The sequence below is a fragment of the Jaculus jaculus genome, chromosome 5 (assembly GCF_020740685.1).
Source record: "Jaculus jaculus isolate mJacJac1 chromosome 5, mJacJac1.mat.Y.cur, whole genome shotgun sequence".
In the NCBI taxonomy this organism is placed as follows: Eukaryota; Metazoa; Chordata; class Mammalia; order Rodentia; family Dipodidae; genus Jaculus; species Jaculus jaculus.
The window spans coordinates 102,362,801-102,377,073 of NC_059106.1; the positions used below are offsets into that span (position 1 = coordinate 102,362,801).

Below are 14,273 nucleotides of genomic sequence, written 5' to 3' on the forward strand. Positions count from 1 at the left end.
AAACTGGAAGAAATGGATGACTTCTTAGCCATATACCACCTACCAAAACTAAAGTCAGAGCAGATTAATCTCCTAAACAAACATGTCCTATCCACAGAGACTGAAAAGGTAATCAAAAACCTTCCCAAAAAGAAAAGTTCAGGACCAGATGGCTTCACAGCCGAATTCTATCAAACCTTCATTGAAGAATTGAAACCAATCTTTCTCAAACTATTTTGCATAATTGGAGACAAGGGAAACCTGCCCAACTCCTTTTATGAAGCTAGCATCACCATAATGCCAAAATCAGAGATGCAACAAGAAAACTATAGGCCTATATCCCTGATGAATTTAGATGCGAAGATCCTGAACAAAATCTTGGCAAACTGAATTCAAGAACACATCAAAAGCATGATGCATCTTGATCAAGTAGACATCCCAGTGATACAGGGATTGTTCAACATCCAGAAATTGGTCAACATAATACACCAAATAAGTAAATGTAACCATAAGAATCACATGACCATCTCAATTGATGCAGAGAATGTCTTTGATAAAATTCAGCAGTACTTCATGATCAAAAAGCTGTAAAAAGAGCTGGGCATGGTGGTGCATGTCTTTAATTCCAGTACTCAGGAGGCAGTAGGAGGAGGATCACCATGAGTTCAAGGCCACCCTGAAACTACATAGTGAATTCCAGGTTATCCTGAGCTAGAATGAGACCCTACCTCAGAAAAAAACAATAAAACAAAACAAAAGCTGGAAAGAATAGGCTGGAGACTCTGGCACTCCCATAATCATTCTCTCTCTCTCTCTCTCTCATGCAAATAAATAAATAAATAAAATATTTTTAAAAGTTGTGTGTGTGTGTGTGTGTGTGTGTGTGCATACGTTGGAATGTAGTTCATGAAACTAGAAAGGGGATCATAAATGAGGAAAGAGATGATGGGGTAGAGACAGAAGGGAAAGGAATGAAAATCAATGGTACTTTGCAATCACTTTCCTCTTCAGTAAATTAGTAAGACAAACCAAAGTAGGGCTAACTAGAGAGATGGCTCAGTACTTACAGGCATTTGCTTGCAAAGCCTGATGGCCTAGGTTTGGCTCCCCAGTACCCACTTAAAGCCTGATGCACAAAGTGGTGCATAGGTTTGGAGCTTATTTGCAGCAGTAATGGTCCCTGGTACACCAATACTTACTTTTTTTTTTTTTCTTTCTCTCTCAAATATTTTGAAAGCTAATCAGACAAAACAGGAGACTTCCGGCCAAGATGGCAACCGCCTAGCTGCACTCCAGATACCAGGGAGAAAAAGGCAAGAAATTAAGGGCTAAGAGGGTCTTTTTGCCAGTGGGAGGGCACAGAGTGGGGAAAAACAGGGAAGCACACATCCCCGCGCCCCCCAGCACAAACCGAAACTCCCCAGCCCATGCGCCCTGGCACCGGTGCTCCCCGCACCACGCTCGCCCCGCACGCCCCGGGCAAAGAAAGGCAAGAAATTAAGGGTTATCAGGGTCTTCTTGCCAGTGGCAGGGCACAGAGTGGAGAAAAACAGGGGAGCACGCATCCCCCCTCGAGTGAGTAGTCTACCCCCACACATACGGCTGCCGCGCCCCGCTCCCCACACCCCATGCCCTGCGCCCCTCGCTGGGCTGCTGTGCTCTGTTTGCGAGACCGCCAGCCCATCGTGTGCCTGCCAGCCCGCTGTGCTGACGCGCGGGATCTCCGCCTTTGTGCTCTGATGGTGCGTGGTGAAACAAGCAAGGGTGATGTTTTCCTTTGAACCGGATACCAGCACAAAGGGGAAGGAGACCAACGCAGAGAAAAATGAACTCCTACCAAATCAGAGAGCCAGAGCCTCAGATGCCTCCAACACCTCAGCACTGAATCAGACCAAAAATGAACCCAACATGGCTCAGGGAAATTTTGCGGAAGAGGGGGCGGAAAGAATGTCAGAGTCACATGTTGGGTCATAATTTGCAGAGACATTTAGCATACCAATAACTGTGGACTAACCCCACAGTGCACAACCCATTTACATCAACAAGGAGGGTCGAATGGGAGGAGGTAGATCATAGATGAGCCTCATACAATGGTACCAAACTGCCTGTATTTGATGAAAAGAAAACTAATAAGTCAAATTAAAAAAAAAATCTACAAAACAGCAAAAAAAAAAAAAAAAAAAAGCTAATCAAAGCTGGGCGTGGTGGCGCATGCCTTTAATCCCAGCACTCGGGAAGCAGAGGTAGGAGGATTGCCATGAGTTCAAGTCCACTCTGAGATGACAGAGTTAGTTCCAGGTCAGCCTGGACCAGAGTGAGACCCTACCTCGAAAAACAAAAACAAAACAAAACAAAAAAGCTAATCAAAAAAGTAAATTAGGGCTGGGCATGATGGCACATGCCTTTAATCCCAGCTGCCAGGAGGTAGAGGTAGGAGGACTGTGTGAGTTCGAGGTCACACTGAGACTACAGAGTGAATTCCAGGTCAGCTTGAGCTACAGTGAGACCCTACCTCAAAATAACAACAACAACAAAAAGTGAATTAGTAAAACTAAAGTGGTCATTAATTATGTAGACAACAGAAAAATAGTAAAAATTGGGGGAAAGGAGGGTAAGGGAAGAGAGGGAAAAATCTGGTTCTTGGGTGGGAGAGATGGTTTAATAGCTAAGGCACTTGCCTGTGAAGCCTAAGGCCCCAGGTTCTGCTCCCCAGAACCCATGTAAGCCAGATATACAAGATGACACATGTGCATAAGGTTATGCCTGCACCCAAGATGCTGCACAATGTCTAGAATTTGACTGCAGTGACTAGAGGCCCTGCTGTACCAATTCTCTCTCTTCCACTGTCTTTCTCTTGATCACTCTCATAAATAAAAAAAGTTTAAAAATTTGTGTTCAATGAGATAAATAAAAAGGATAAACTTAGCATCAGGTAGGATGGCATATAATTATAGCTATTACTGAAGGATCATTTGAGCCTTGGAGTTCTTGACTAGTCTGAGCAACATACATCCTAGTTAGATCCTTGGCTCAAAAATTTAAAAATAAAACTGGCATATGTCTAGACAGATTAACCAGTAAAAATAGAGGAAAATTAACAACATTAGGAATTAAATGATATCATTCCATATGTAAAGTTATTAAAAGATGCTAAGAAAATTATTATAACTATAAATTCAATAGTTTAGAGAAATAAATGAATGACTATAAAAAGACAGTATTATGCAACTTCAATAATAAATAAATAAAAACAATAGCCCTAGTTCTATTAAAAATACATATATCTTTTATTTTTTTGAAGTAGGGTCTCACTCTAGCCAAGGCTGAACTGGAATTCACTATGTAGTCTCAGGCTGTTCTTGAACTCACAATGCTAGTCCGACCTCTGCCTCCCAAGTGCTGGGATTAAAATCGTGTGCCACCATGCCTGGCCAAAAATTTAAATTTATAGTTAAATATTTTCCCACAATTTAACTCCAGGCCCAAATGCTTTGGGGGAGTTTTCCCTCAGCTGGGCCTGGGCCTGGGCCCTGGCTGTGTTGAGCCAAGGGGAGGCCTGCCTAGCCCTTACTCTCCACATGGGTTCTTTATCCCCTATAGCTTCCCACATGGCAGGAGCTCCTTGAATTTTTATTTTCTCTCTTTTCTTTTCATGGTTTTTCCAGACCATCCACATGGGATCTCTAGGCAAGTGGGTACCTTTCCTTGGCTCTGCACTTCCCTCAATAAATACAATAATTTAATAAAAAATAAAAATAATTACCTGCCATGATCAAGTACAGTTTTTCCCAGGAATAAACATTCAAAAACAACAATTAATATAATTCACCATTACATTAATGAGCTTAAAAAGACACATGGTCAGCTTGTGGAAAGAAAAGGCATTTGAAAAAATCCAATATTCATTCTTGGTAAAAATGCTCAACAAACTGATGTCATGGAACTTCCTCAATCTGATTAATTGCAACTTCAAAAACCTTTCAATTGTTATTATACCTGACAGTGTTTTCCTGTAAGATCAGAGCTAGGATAACAACATTCATTTTACTACCTCTATTCATCACCTCAGAGAATGTTTTCATTTAATTAATTGTAATATTATTTTTCTATTTAATTCTATTTAATTCTCACTTAAGCCCTCTTTGATTATAATAATTGCCTTTCTTCAGTTTACTTATTTTTTATTTTAAAACTATTTCATTGACTGATTGATTGATTTTCAAGTAGAGCAAGAGACAGAAAAACTATGGGCATACCAGGGCCTCTTGATACTGCAAATGAATTCCAGATGCGTACATCATTTTGTGAATCTGGCTTTATGAGGTAGTGGGAAATTGAACCTGGGTCATCAGACTTTGCAAGGAAGTTCCTTTAATAGCTGAGTCATCACTCCAGACAAAACATGCAAGACAGCAAAAGAAAAGCCAACCTGATTAGAAAGGGAGACATAGAAGTGCACTTAAAAAAATTATTTATGTATTTATTTGAAAGAGAGAAAGAGAGAGAGACAGAGAGAGGCAGGCAGATAGAGAATTATTATACCAGGGCCTCTAGCCACTGTATATAAATTCCAGATGCATGTGCTGCCTTGTGCATCTGGCTGACATGGGTACTGGAAAGTCATCGGACCTATGTTCTTTGGCTTTGTAGGCAAGTGATTTAACTGATAAGCCATCTCTCCATCCCTAGAAGTCTTTTTTACAGACCATATGATCATTTTGAATTTCTTATGTCACAGATATTTTTAAGATACCAGACTAATGTTTCTAAACTTATATGTACGCGTCAGATAATTCTTTGCTTCTGTGGTTGGTGGGTAGCAAGAAGGTCTTAGCTATCTTGGGCAACATAGGATGTTTAACAGCATCTCTGATGTTTAAGAGCACTAGATGCCAGTAATACTTCTTCACCTTCACTTCAACCCATTGTAGCTGAAGCAATCAAAAATACTTCCAGATATTACCAAAAGTTGCCTAGTGGGAAAATCTACCTTTTCCTGAAAATAATAAAGGCCAGCAAAATAGCCCGAGTAGTAGGATTGGACTGAAAGGGATGGGACAGGCATATTTAAATACTGTGTGAAAAATAGGGTAGACAAGAGAGCTTCACATGCATGAGATAGATAAGAGTGTCATGTAAAGAGATGTGATATATCAGACATAACAGAATACATGGGATTTGTTTTCTTAAAAGTCCATCAGAGTCTGAATTTTCTGATTACAAAGTACCTAGAGATTAAAAAAAAAATCAGGAAAAGTAGAATTTCATTAACTGTTCTGATTCTGACAAACATGAACACATGTTTTAATCCCCCAATTTGTAGGGTTACCTTTCACTTGAGATGGGAAGCACTATATTGTAGATTTGGTTTATGTAAAATAAGAGTAGCAGAGTGGCCAAGAGGACAAGGAGGGGCATGCAAATTAAGCATGCAGCTATAAAGGAAGTGATTCTTCCATAGTTCCTCTCTACCATCCTACTTGATGATATTAGCAGTTACACCTATGTTTACTTTTTTCATGTTCAAAACATACTTATTACCATCTAAAAGTTTGTTTTATTTTATATCCTAATAGCTTCAGTTTTTGTAAATTACCATATGTGGTAGTAAATAATGGGTTAAAAGTTTACCTTGGGATGAAAAGAAAAACACAATCCAGGAGCCTGTCGTGATATCAAAGCTTCACCTTTCTTGTCCTTTTCCCCTCCCTTTTTGCTACTGCCAGCAGTAGTTCGCCTCAATCGTATGAGATCTTTATTTAAAGAATAAAAGACATAATTTTTAGTAAACATCACATGTGTCTTTTGCAAATAACATTATTTCTGCCATTGTATGTATGTGATTAGGTTAAAATGAGGAAAATCCAAAACTGAATACTTGTAAGACAATGAATAATCCCAGATTTTTTTTCTTATTGACCAAGCTAAACTATGTCAATTTTCAATAGGAATTTTTGATTTACCACATAAGATAATACAATTTTCTTAGTTTTTTTTTTTTCCTTTACCATGACAGTCCAGTCCTTTTCGTATCACCCATTTGGAAACTCTCCCATCTGCAGATATAGACACTAAGATCTCTCTCTTGTCATCTCCTGTGGTTCCACGATCTTGTTCTATCCATTGCACCTGCCAGACTGGTCCCAAATGTTTTTGAGGTGATTCACTAAAACAAGGAAAAATGCCAAACACAGAATAATTCAAATAATGTTTAAAGATTTAAAGACCTTAATGTGTAAGTGAGGAGAAGAGCTGGGAAACTGGCTCATAAGTTAAAGAAGTTAAAGGTTTGAAAAGCCTGATGGACTGGGGTCCAATGCCCTGTACTTATGTAAAGGCAGTTATACAAAGCAGTGTGTCCACCTGGAGTTATGGTACACCCATTCTCTCTCCCTCTCTCTCTCAAATAAATATAAAAAGAAGTATTTCATGGGCTGCAAAGATGGCTTAGTGCTTAAGTGCTTGCCAGTGAAGCCTAAGGACCCTGGTTTGAGGCTCAATTCCCCAGGACCCACGTTAGCCAGATGCACAAGGGGGTGCATGCATCTGGAGTTCATTTGCACTGGCTGGAGGCCCTGGCGTGCCCATTCTCTCTCTCTGCCTCTTTCTTTGTCTGTTGCTTTCAAATAAATAAATAAATAAATAAAAATAAGCAAAAAAAAGGAAATATTTCAGAAAATAAGGGAGACTGCAGGGATGGCTTAGTAGTTAAGGCACTTGTCTGCAAAGCCAAAGGGCCCAGGCTCGATTCCCCAGGACCCATGTTAGCCAGATGCATAAGGGGGCACACATGTATGGAGTTTGTTTGCAGTGGCTGGAAGCCCTGATGCATCCATTCATTCATTCATTCTGAGTCTTGATCTCTCTTGCTCTCTGTCAAATAAATAAATAAAAATAAAATATTTTAAAAAAATTAGTGAGAAGGACAGCTCCAAAGGGGAACATTTTCTACTCATGTAATGATAGTTTTAGTTCAAAAACATATTTTGAAAACTAAGAAAGATAATCAGTTTGATTTCTTATTTCTTTAAAAAAGATGTTTTTACTTGAGAGAGAGTAGACAGTTAGGGTGACTGGGTCCCTGAGAGTAAAAAAAAAGACAGGAAAATCCACACTTGCTACAGATCAAAGGATGATCTGGATTCTTATCTCTTACCTAGATATGTTTTTCCACAGACAATGTGGGCTCCTCCTGGGAGGGAGGTCTTTCCTAGGACTTAAACATTGTGGTTAGTCAAGTTCAGCTCCACAACTAGCTAGCTTCTTTCTGAAACAGCCCCTATCCCTAAGCAACCAGCTATCTATCCCTCTGGTTCACCTATGGAGGAAGACAGCCCATCACCACTAAAAGGTTATAAATATTTTTTTTTTTAAAAGAACATTCTTTTTTTTTTTTAAATTTTTTTTTAAACATTTTATTTATTTATTTGAGAGCGACAGACACAGGGAGAAAGACAGATAGAGGGAGAGAGAGAGAATGGGCGCGCCAGGGCTTCCAGCCTCTGCAAACGAACTCCAGACGCATGCGCCCCCTTGTGCATCTGGCTAACGTGGGACCTGGGGAACCGAGCCTCGAACCGGGGTCCTTAGGCTTCACAGGCAAGCGCTCAACCGCTAAGCCATCTCTCCAGCCCGGTTATAAATATTTTTGAAGGAGAAGGCAATGCTATCTGAGCTGTCTGACAATTTGGGAACTTCTAGCTGCTGGTGAGTTTCCCCCAGCTGTGCAGAGCCTAAAGGAGAACACCCCCACAAGCCCTTACTGTCCACATTGGCTCTTATGGGGAGGAGTTCTTTGAACTTTCTCTTCTCTTTTCCTTCCATGCTTTCCCCAGACTCTCCACGTGGGATCTCTAGCCACATGAGTGTCATTCCTTGGCTCTGTACTTCCCTCAATAAATATAATAATTTAATAATTATCTTTTTCAGTCTTATTTTATTCAATTCTTTGAGAAAAATCAGGTAACAACCTATGTTTAGGGTTTAGGGATTTTCTTGAACACCACCCTGTTACATACTGACCCATACTTATTACCTGCCTGAAAAAAAAATACAAAAATAAATATTTTTGTCTTAGGATCTTTATTTCTTGCCTCTGTGCATTCAACCTTTCCTAGTTGTATAAATATTATAATTTATTTTCCATACCTTGTATCAGCTAGTCTTTTAAATACTACTCAAATAACAGTTCTTGCTACATTTCACTCTTTCTCTGTATTTTTTGGCTTTACATAATGGCTTTGTTCTCTCTATGGCTTCTGTGGTTGAGAGGTTTTATATTTTTCCTTCTGAAAACATAAAATCACTTCTAATTATAGACTTTTTCTTACCAGAGAGATGAGGTTCTTTATTTCTGGTACTAACTCCTTTAACTATTTTAAATAAACTTTTCAATGCAATAGCTCTGAACTTTAAAAAAAGTGATGACTGATTTTGAGGAGGTAGTACTATTACAGTCAAACTACCACATTCTGATACTAGACCCCATAGTCTCATGGTCATCTCACATGGCAAATTGTATTCAGTCTAACATTAAAGGTTCCCAAAAACTTTACCAACTTAAAGACTTCTACAGTCTAAAATCTCATCTGAGATTCAAGACTATCTCGTAACTCTGAGTCCTGTAAAATCAAAACAAGTTACATATTCCCAACATATAATGGCACAGAGTAAACATTTCTATTGCAAAAAGGCATAACAAGGAGGTACTTAGACAAATGCAAAAATCAATAAGCATCAGGTACATCAAACATCTGCCATTCACGTCTGACATCCATAACCAGCGACAGTCTGATTTTCATTTTCAAGTTCTCCAGCTTGGCTGAGTAACCAGGGAAAAACATTCATCTCAAGACACGAGCTTTCCATGGCAACTGTTGCATAGTACAGGTACATACAAAACAATACAGGTCTCCATTGCAAACTATGGTCCATCTTCAGCTCCATACATTGGCCCTTTTGACCTTTGATAAGGGACATCAATTCAATACAGGGAAATCACCCTGTTTCCCATGCTGTATCTCAGCAGTGGCTCCTGGGACCATGTGTGCTTTATGACCCACTTTCCTGTACTTTTCATGATTCTAAAATCAATATTAGGTGAGCAGCAGCACAACCAATTTCTTACTCAAAAGGGAAAATAAACTGTGACCTTGAAGAGCAGTTTACTGTTTTAGAATTTTTCCTTCAAGTCAACTCCTTTCAAAACAATTTGCAGGGCTGGAGAGATGGCTTTGCAGTTAAGGCACTTGCCTGTGCAGCCTAAGGACGCATGTTTGACTCCCAAAATCCTACATAAGCCAGATACACAAGGTGACACATGTGCAAGGTCACAGATGTGCATAAGATGGCACATGTATTTGGAGTGTGATTACAGTGGCTAGAGACCCTGGCATGCCAATTCTTTCTCTCTCTCTTTATCTATCTATCTATCTATCTGTCTGTCTGTCTGTCTGTCTGTCTGTCTGTCTGTCTGTCTGTCTGTCTCCCCCCCACACTAGCTCATTCTTGCTCTCATTAAAGAAAGAATTTGCATTCCTATTGAGCCTGGGTAGGTTTCACCCTCAAGCATCTTTTCCATTGTTGTAAAGCAGTTGGTCCACTCTTAATGGTAGTAACCCTTTTAACAATTGTTGTGCCAAGACCCCTGACCAGGAGCCAAGACCCCCAGTCACCCAGGAGTTACCTAGAGGACCGCCACAGAAGCCGAGACACTGGAATGTAAAAGCAACAGGTTTCTTTTAATGTCAAGCTTAAGCAGGGACTCAATCCACACAGACCGAGGCAGAGGGAGTGGGAGAGAGCCCTGACCTTCTAAAAGTAGGGGTTTATAAAGGAAAAGAGCGGGAAGGGGAAAAAGGGGTTACATCACATTGCATCTTTTAAAATGATTGGTTCTAAGAAGGCGTGTGCAGGAACATTTCTAGTTGCAAATCTCTGGTCAGCAGACTGCTTGCAGATCCTATCTTTTGCAAGATGCCCAAGGCTCCCACAGCTAAGTATTTCTGGAATGTCTTGTTGAGCAAGTGAGCATGAGTTACAGAAGCAAAGGTCAGCGCGTTAGTCTGCTAGTTCCTTATCTGAGCCAAGCCCGGGCTCCTCCTTTGTTCACAATGATTTGTCCTACAATGGCAGTGTCATTGTTTAATTATTTATGTGTTATTTCTTTTTTGTCTCTCACAATCACAGCTTTAGTAAACTAAAGCCAACAACTTGATACTTGCTTGAATTTTTCCAACTTTAAATAGTACATCAGTAAATTCTATATCTTATGTCAAGCATGCTATTCCATTACTTTTAAATTTAACATTGATCAAACTTTCTGTGCATGGGCAGAAGAATGCACCCTGCCTTTACGACAGTAGCTCAGTCCCAATGATGTTCTCTGCTCTCTCTCCTGCTCTTCAAGCCTTCAGTCTCTAATTCTCTCTGGCTTTAGCATTGTCAAACTCTCACCAGAACAGCCTGTAAAATTTGGCTTATCAAACAGTGAGGCTTCTTCAGTCCTAAGTACCAATTTTTCTACATTCTAGTATACAAGTTGCAAAAGATCAAAATCCAAATAGTCAGATTCATTATGAAGCAATAATCCAACTTCTGGTGGAATTTCTGTTTGAATCAGCTCTATGTTGCTGGGATAAACATGCAACCAGATACAGTTTACAGGTTAAACAAGTTTATTTAAGCTTACAAATCCAGGGTAAACCAGGTATGGTGGTTAATGGCTTTAATCCCAACACTTGGGAATCAGAGGTAGGAGGATCACTGTGAGTTTGAGGCCATCCTGAGACTACATAATGAATTCCTGGTCACCTGGGATAGAGTGAGACCCTACCTCAAAAAAAAAAAAAAAGAGGGGCTGGAGAGATGGCTTAGTGGTTAAGACAATTGCCTGTGAAGAATAAGGAACCAGGTTTCATTCCCTAGATCCTGTGTATGGTGGCAAATGCATCTGGAGTTCCATTTTCAGTGGCTAGAGGCACTGACATTTCCATTCTCTCTCTATATATAATAAATTAATTAATTAAAAAATTTTTGAACAAAAATGCAGGGGAAGTTCCATCAGTGGCAGAAACCTGGCTCCCTTTCATAGATCCAAGCAGAGAGATACCACTAACATCCAGCGCTTCAAGCAAGCACAAACTGCCAGAGCACACTCTATCTACTCTGTATACACCTTTGGGCTGAAATGAAGATCTGTCTCCCAGTGACACATCCCCCTCTAGTCCCTGACAGCTAGGGGCTCCAGTAGGAAATTTAATCAAAAATGGCTCTGAGGGTTGGAGAGATGGATGAGCTGTTAGTTAAGGCTCTTGCTTGTAAAACCAAAGGACCCAGGCTCAATTACCCAATACCCATGTAAAGTCAGGTATACAAGGTGGTACATGCATGTGGAGTTTGTTTACCATGGTTGGAAGCCCTGGTGTACCTATTCTCTCTCCCTCTCGTAAATAAATAAATAAATAATTTTTAAAAATGCCTCTGTGTTTATGGGGTTATATAAACTATCACATTCAAACTACTACACTCTGCCTCCCAAGTGCTGGTTAACTTCCCGGTTTGTTCACTTATTTTTAATCAGCCATTTCCCCATTTCCTGTGCTGTTGTTACATACCAAATATTCTATGATGTGATGAGAATGCAAAAAACTCAATCCTTGCTCTCAATGAAATTATATATCATGTCAGAAAGACTTAAGAGTCTGTTGGTCCTCTTATTAATAAATAATTTGTACAGTGCGACAGCTGCTGATTAAAGAACAGATAAGATGCGCAAAGGGAAAGGAATAAGAAGACTTCTTAAGAGGTGACACTAAAGCAATATATCAAGAATATCCAAAAACCATCAAGCCAGAAGCTGGTAGGATGAGAATATAAAGAAGATAACTAATACACAGCATTCTAGCTGGAAAGAAAATATTAAGAAATATTATGTTTCAAAGTAATTGTATAGTATCACTCAATACCAATAAAATAGTCACTAAAAAGTAAGTAACATTTACTCTAGTAAATCTTCCCAGGAAAAACGTCGACATATGTTTAATAATGTGTGGATTCTCACCTACTGTCCAGAACTGGATGATTACTGTTGCTCTGTACATTGTAAACTGCAACTGTGCCATTGTGATAGCCGACTGCTAGCAGGTTAGGGGATCCAATTGAAAAGTCCACAGAAGTAACTCCATATGCACTCTGATAAATACGTTCTGGCCACTGAATTAAAAAAAATATATTGTTACATTGTAAACATTTTTATGATGATAGCTGAGACTAACTGGGGCTAGTGAGGAGATGAGAAAATGAAAAGTAAACATCAACTAGTCACTTTCTTTATTTTTTAAAAGTTATAGTACCAACTTCCAGATCCCCTGCACTAGAGGGGTACATGTGAGGAATGAGTAGGCCAGAGCTCCTGGAATGTTCCCCACCTTCCAGTCCCTGGTCCGGTTACCCCTGTTGCTAGGCTGGGGATGCCTGGAACCTGCAAGCATGCTGCTTGAAGCAGGCCTTTTGCTCCACCTTCCTGAATGACTGACCCCTGGGTATATGGAGGGTGTGCACACAGAGTGAAATCGCCAGAATTTCTTGTTAGTTCCCCACCTCCCAGTTCCCTGATCCCAGTACACCTGTTTCAGGTGGCTAGTACATTACATGCATGCTGCAGAATCAGAACTTTTGCTATAGCTTCCCAAATGAATGGCCCTTGGATTCCCAATTCCCTGTTCTCCTAAACCAGAAGGTGCATGGGCCACTGTGGGAGCTGGTCTTTGGATTCTGGCTCCCTAGTTTCTGGGGTCATGGATCCCCAACCCCCAGTTCCCCTGGGGGCTGAAGGGTGTGCAAAAGTGCAGTGATTAGGCCTGACCTCCAAACTGTCCATTGCCCAGTTCCTCAAGTACCCTTGATACACTTGCAACCCCCACACACTGTGCATCTGCAGTTATAGGAGGACCCTACTCGAATCTGTATCACATATAAAACAGAACACTCAGAGAGATCCTACAAGGACAAACACAACCTTTCTTACTAATAAAGTAAGACTTTTACCCCCACAATGGGTAGAACAGAATGCAAAAACAAAACAAATGAACAACAACAAAAAAAACCCTCAAAAAACAGACTCTACCAAAGATGCCTAGTACTACAACAGAAGCCTCCAATGAAATTATACAGAAAACAATAGAAATTGAATCACCAAATATAAACACAACAAACTATGTGACCTCTCCTCACCATATTATAATTAAATTACCAAACATACAAACCAAAGAAAATACATTCAAAGCAGTGAGAGTGAAAAATCAAGTGACATACAAAGGTAAGCCCACCAGGATCATAGAAGACTACTCAACACAAGCTTTAAAAGCCAAAAGAGCTTGGAATGCTATATTCCAAGAACCCAAGGACAACAATTGTCAACCAAGTTTACCTTATTCTGGAAAGCTATACATTCAAATAGATGGAGAAATAAGGACATTTCACAACAAAAGCAGGCTAAAGGAATATTTGAAGACAAAACCAGCTCTACAGCAAATACTTGACAGGATTTTCCACGCTGAAGAAAAGAACAGGACAAATATAAGGAACCTGGAAAAAACAAACCATACTCAAATACTACTTAATACAAGAGACCAAAGGTAAAACTGAGGAAGTACAAAACAAAACAAAAAAAATGGTGAAAATAAATACACACCTTTCAATAACATCTCTTAATATCAACAGCCTCAATGCAGCACCCAAAAGACATAGGTTTGTAGACTGGTTAAAAAGCAGGGTCCTTCAATGTGTTCCCTCCAAGAAACTCACCTTTCTACAAAGGATGGGCACTATCTTAGGGTGAAAGGTAAGAAAACAATGTTCAAGCAAATGGGCCTAGAAAACAAGCAGGGGTGGCTAGCCTAATATCTGACAAGGTAGACTTCAGTCCAACATTAGTTAGGAAAGATGAGGAAGGTGACTTAATATTGATTAAAGGCACAATCCAACAGGAGGACATTACAATCCTAAACATATGCACCTAGCATGAGGGCTCCCAACTTCATCAAACAAATGCTATTAGAACTAAGGTCACAGATAACACCAAACAGTTACAGTGGGCGACTTCAACAACCCACTCTCAACTGACAGGTCATCACAGCAAAAAATAAACAGAGAGGTATCTGGATTAAATGAGGCCATAAAAAAGACAGACCTAACAGATATAGACAGGACATTTCATCCAAATGCTGTAGAATATACATTCTTTTCAGCAGCACATAGAACATCTCTAAAATAGACCATATATTGGCAAATCT

The 14,273-nt window shown here is 39.9% G+C and overlaps 1 protein-coding gene across 2 annotated transcripts in view; it reads right to left on the bottom strand.

Moving 5' to 3' along the window:
* Positions 1-14,273, bottom strand: part of Dnai4 (dynein axonemal intermediate chain 4) — a 207,911-nt gene that overhangs the window by 78,660 nt on the left and 114,978 nt on the right. For both annotated transcript variants that reach the window (XM_045151138.1, XM_045151139.1), the window contains exons 11-13: positions 12,041-12,192; positions 5,988-6,145; positions 5,611-5,732 (exon numbers count right to left, since the gene is read on the bottom strand). In XM_045151138.1, the coding sequence (XP_045007073.1) occupies positions 5,611-5,732; positions 5,988-6,145; positions 12,041-12,192 (432 nt within the window). The remainder of the gene's footprint in view (positions 1-5,610; positions 5,733-5,987; positions 6,146-12,040; positions 12,193-14,273) is intronic.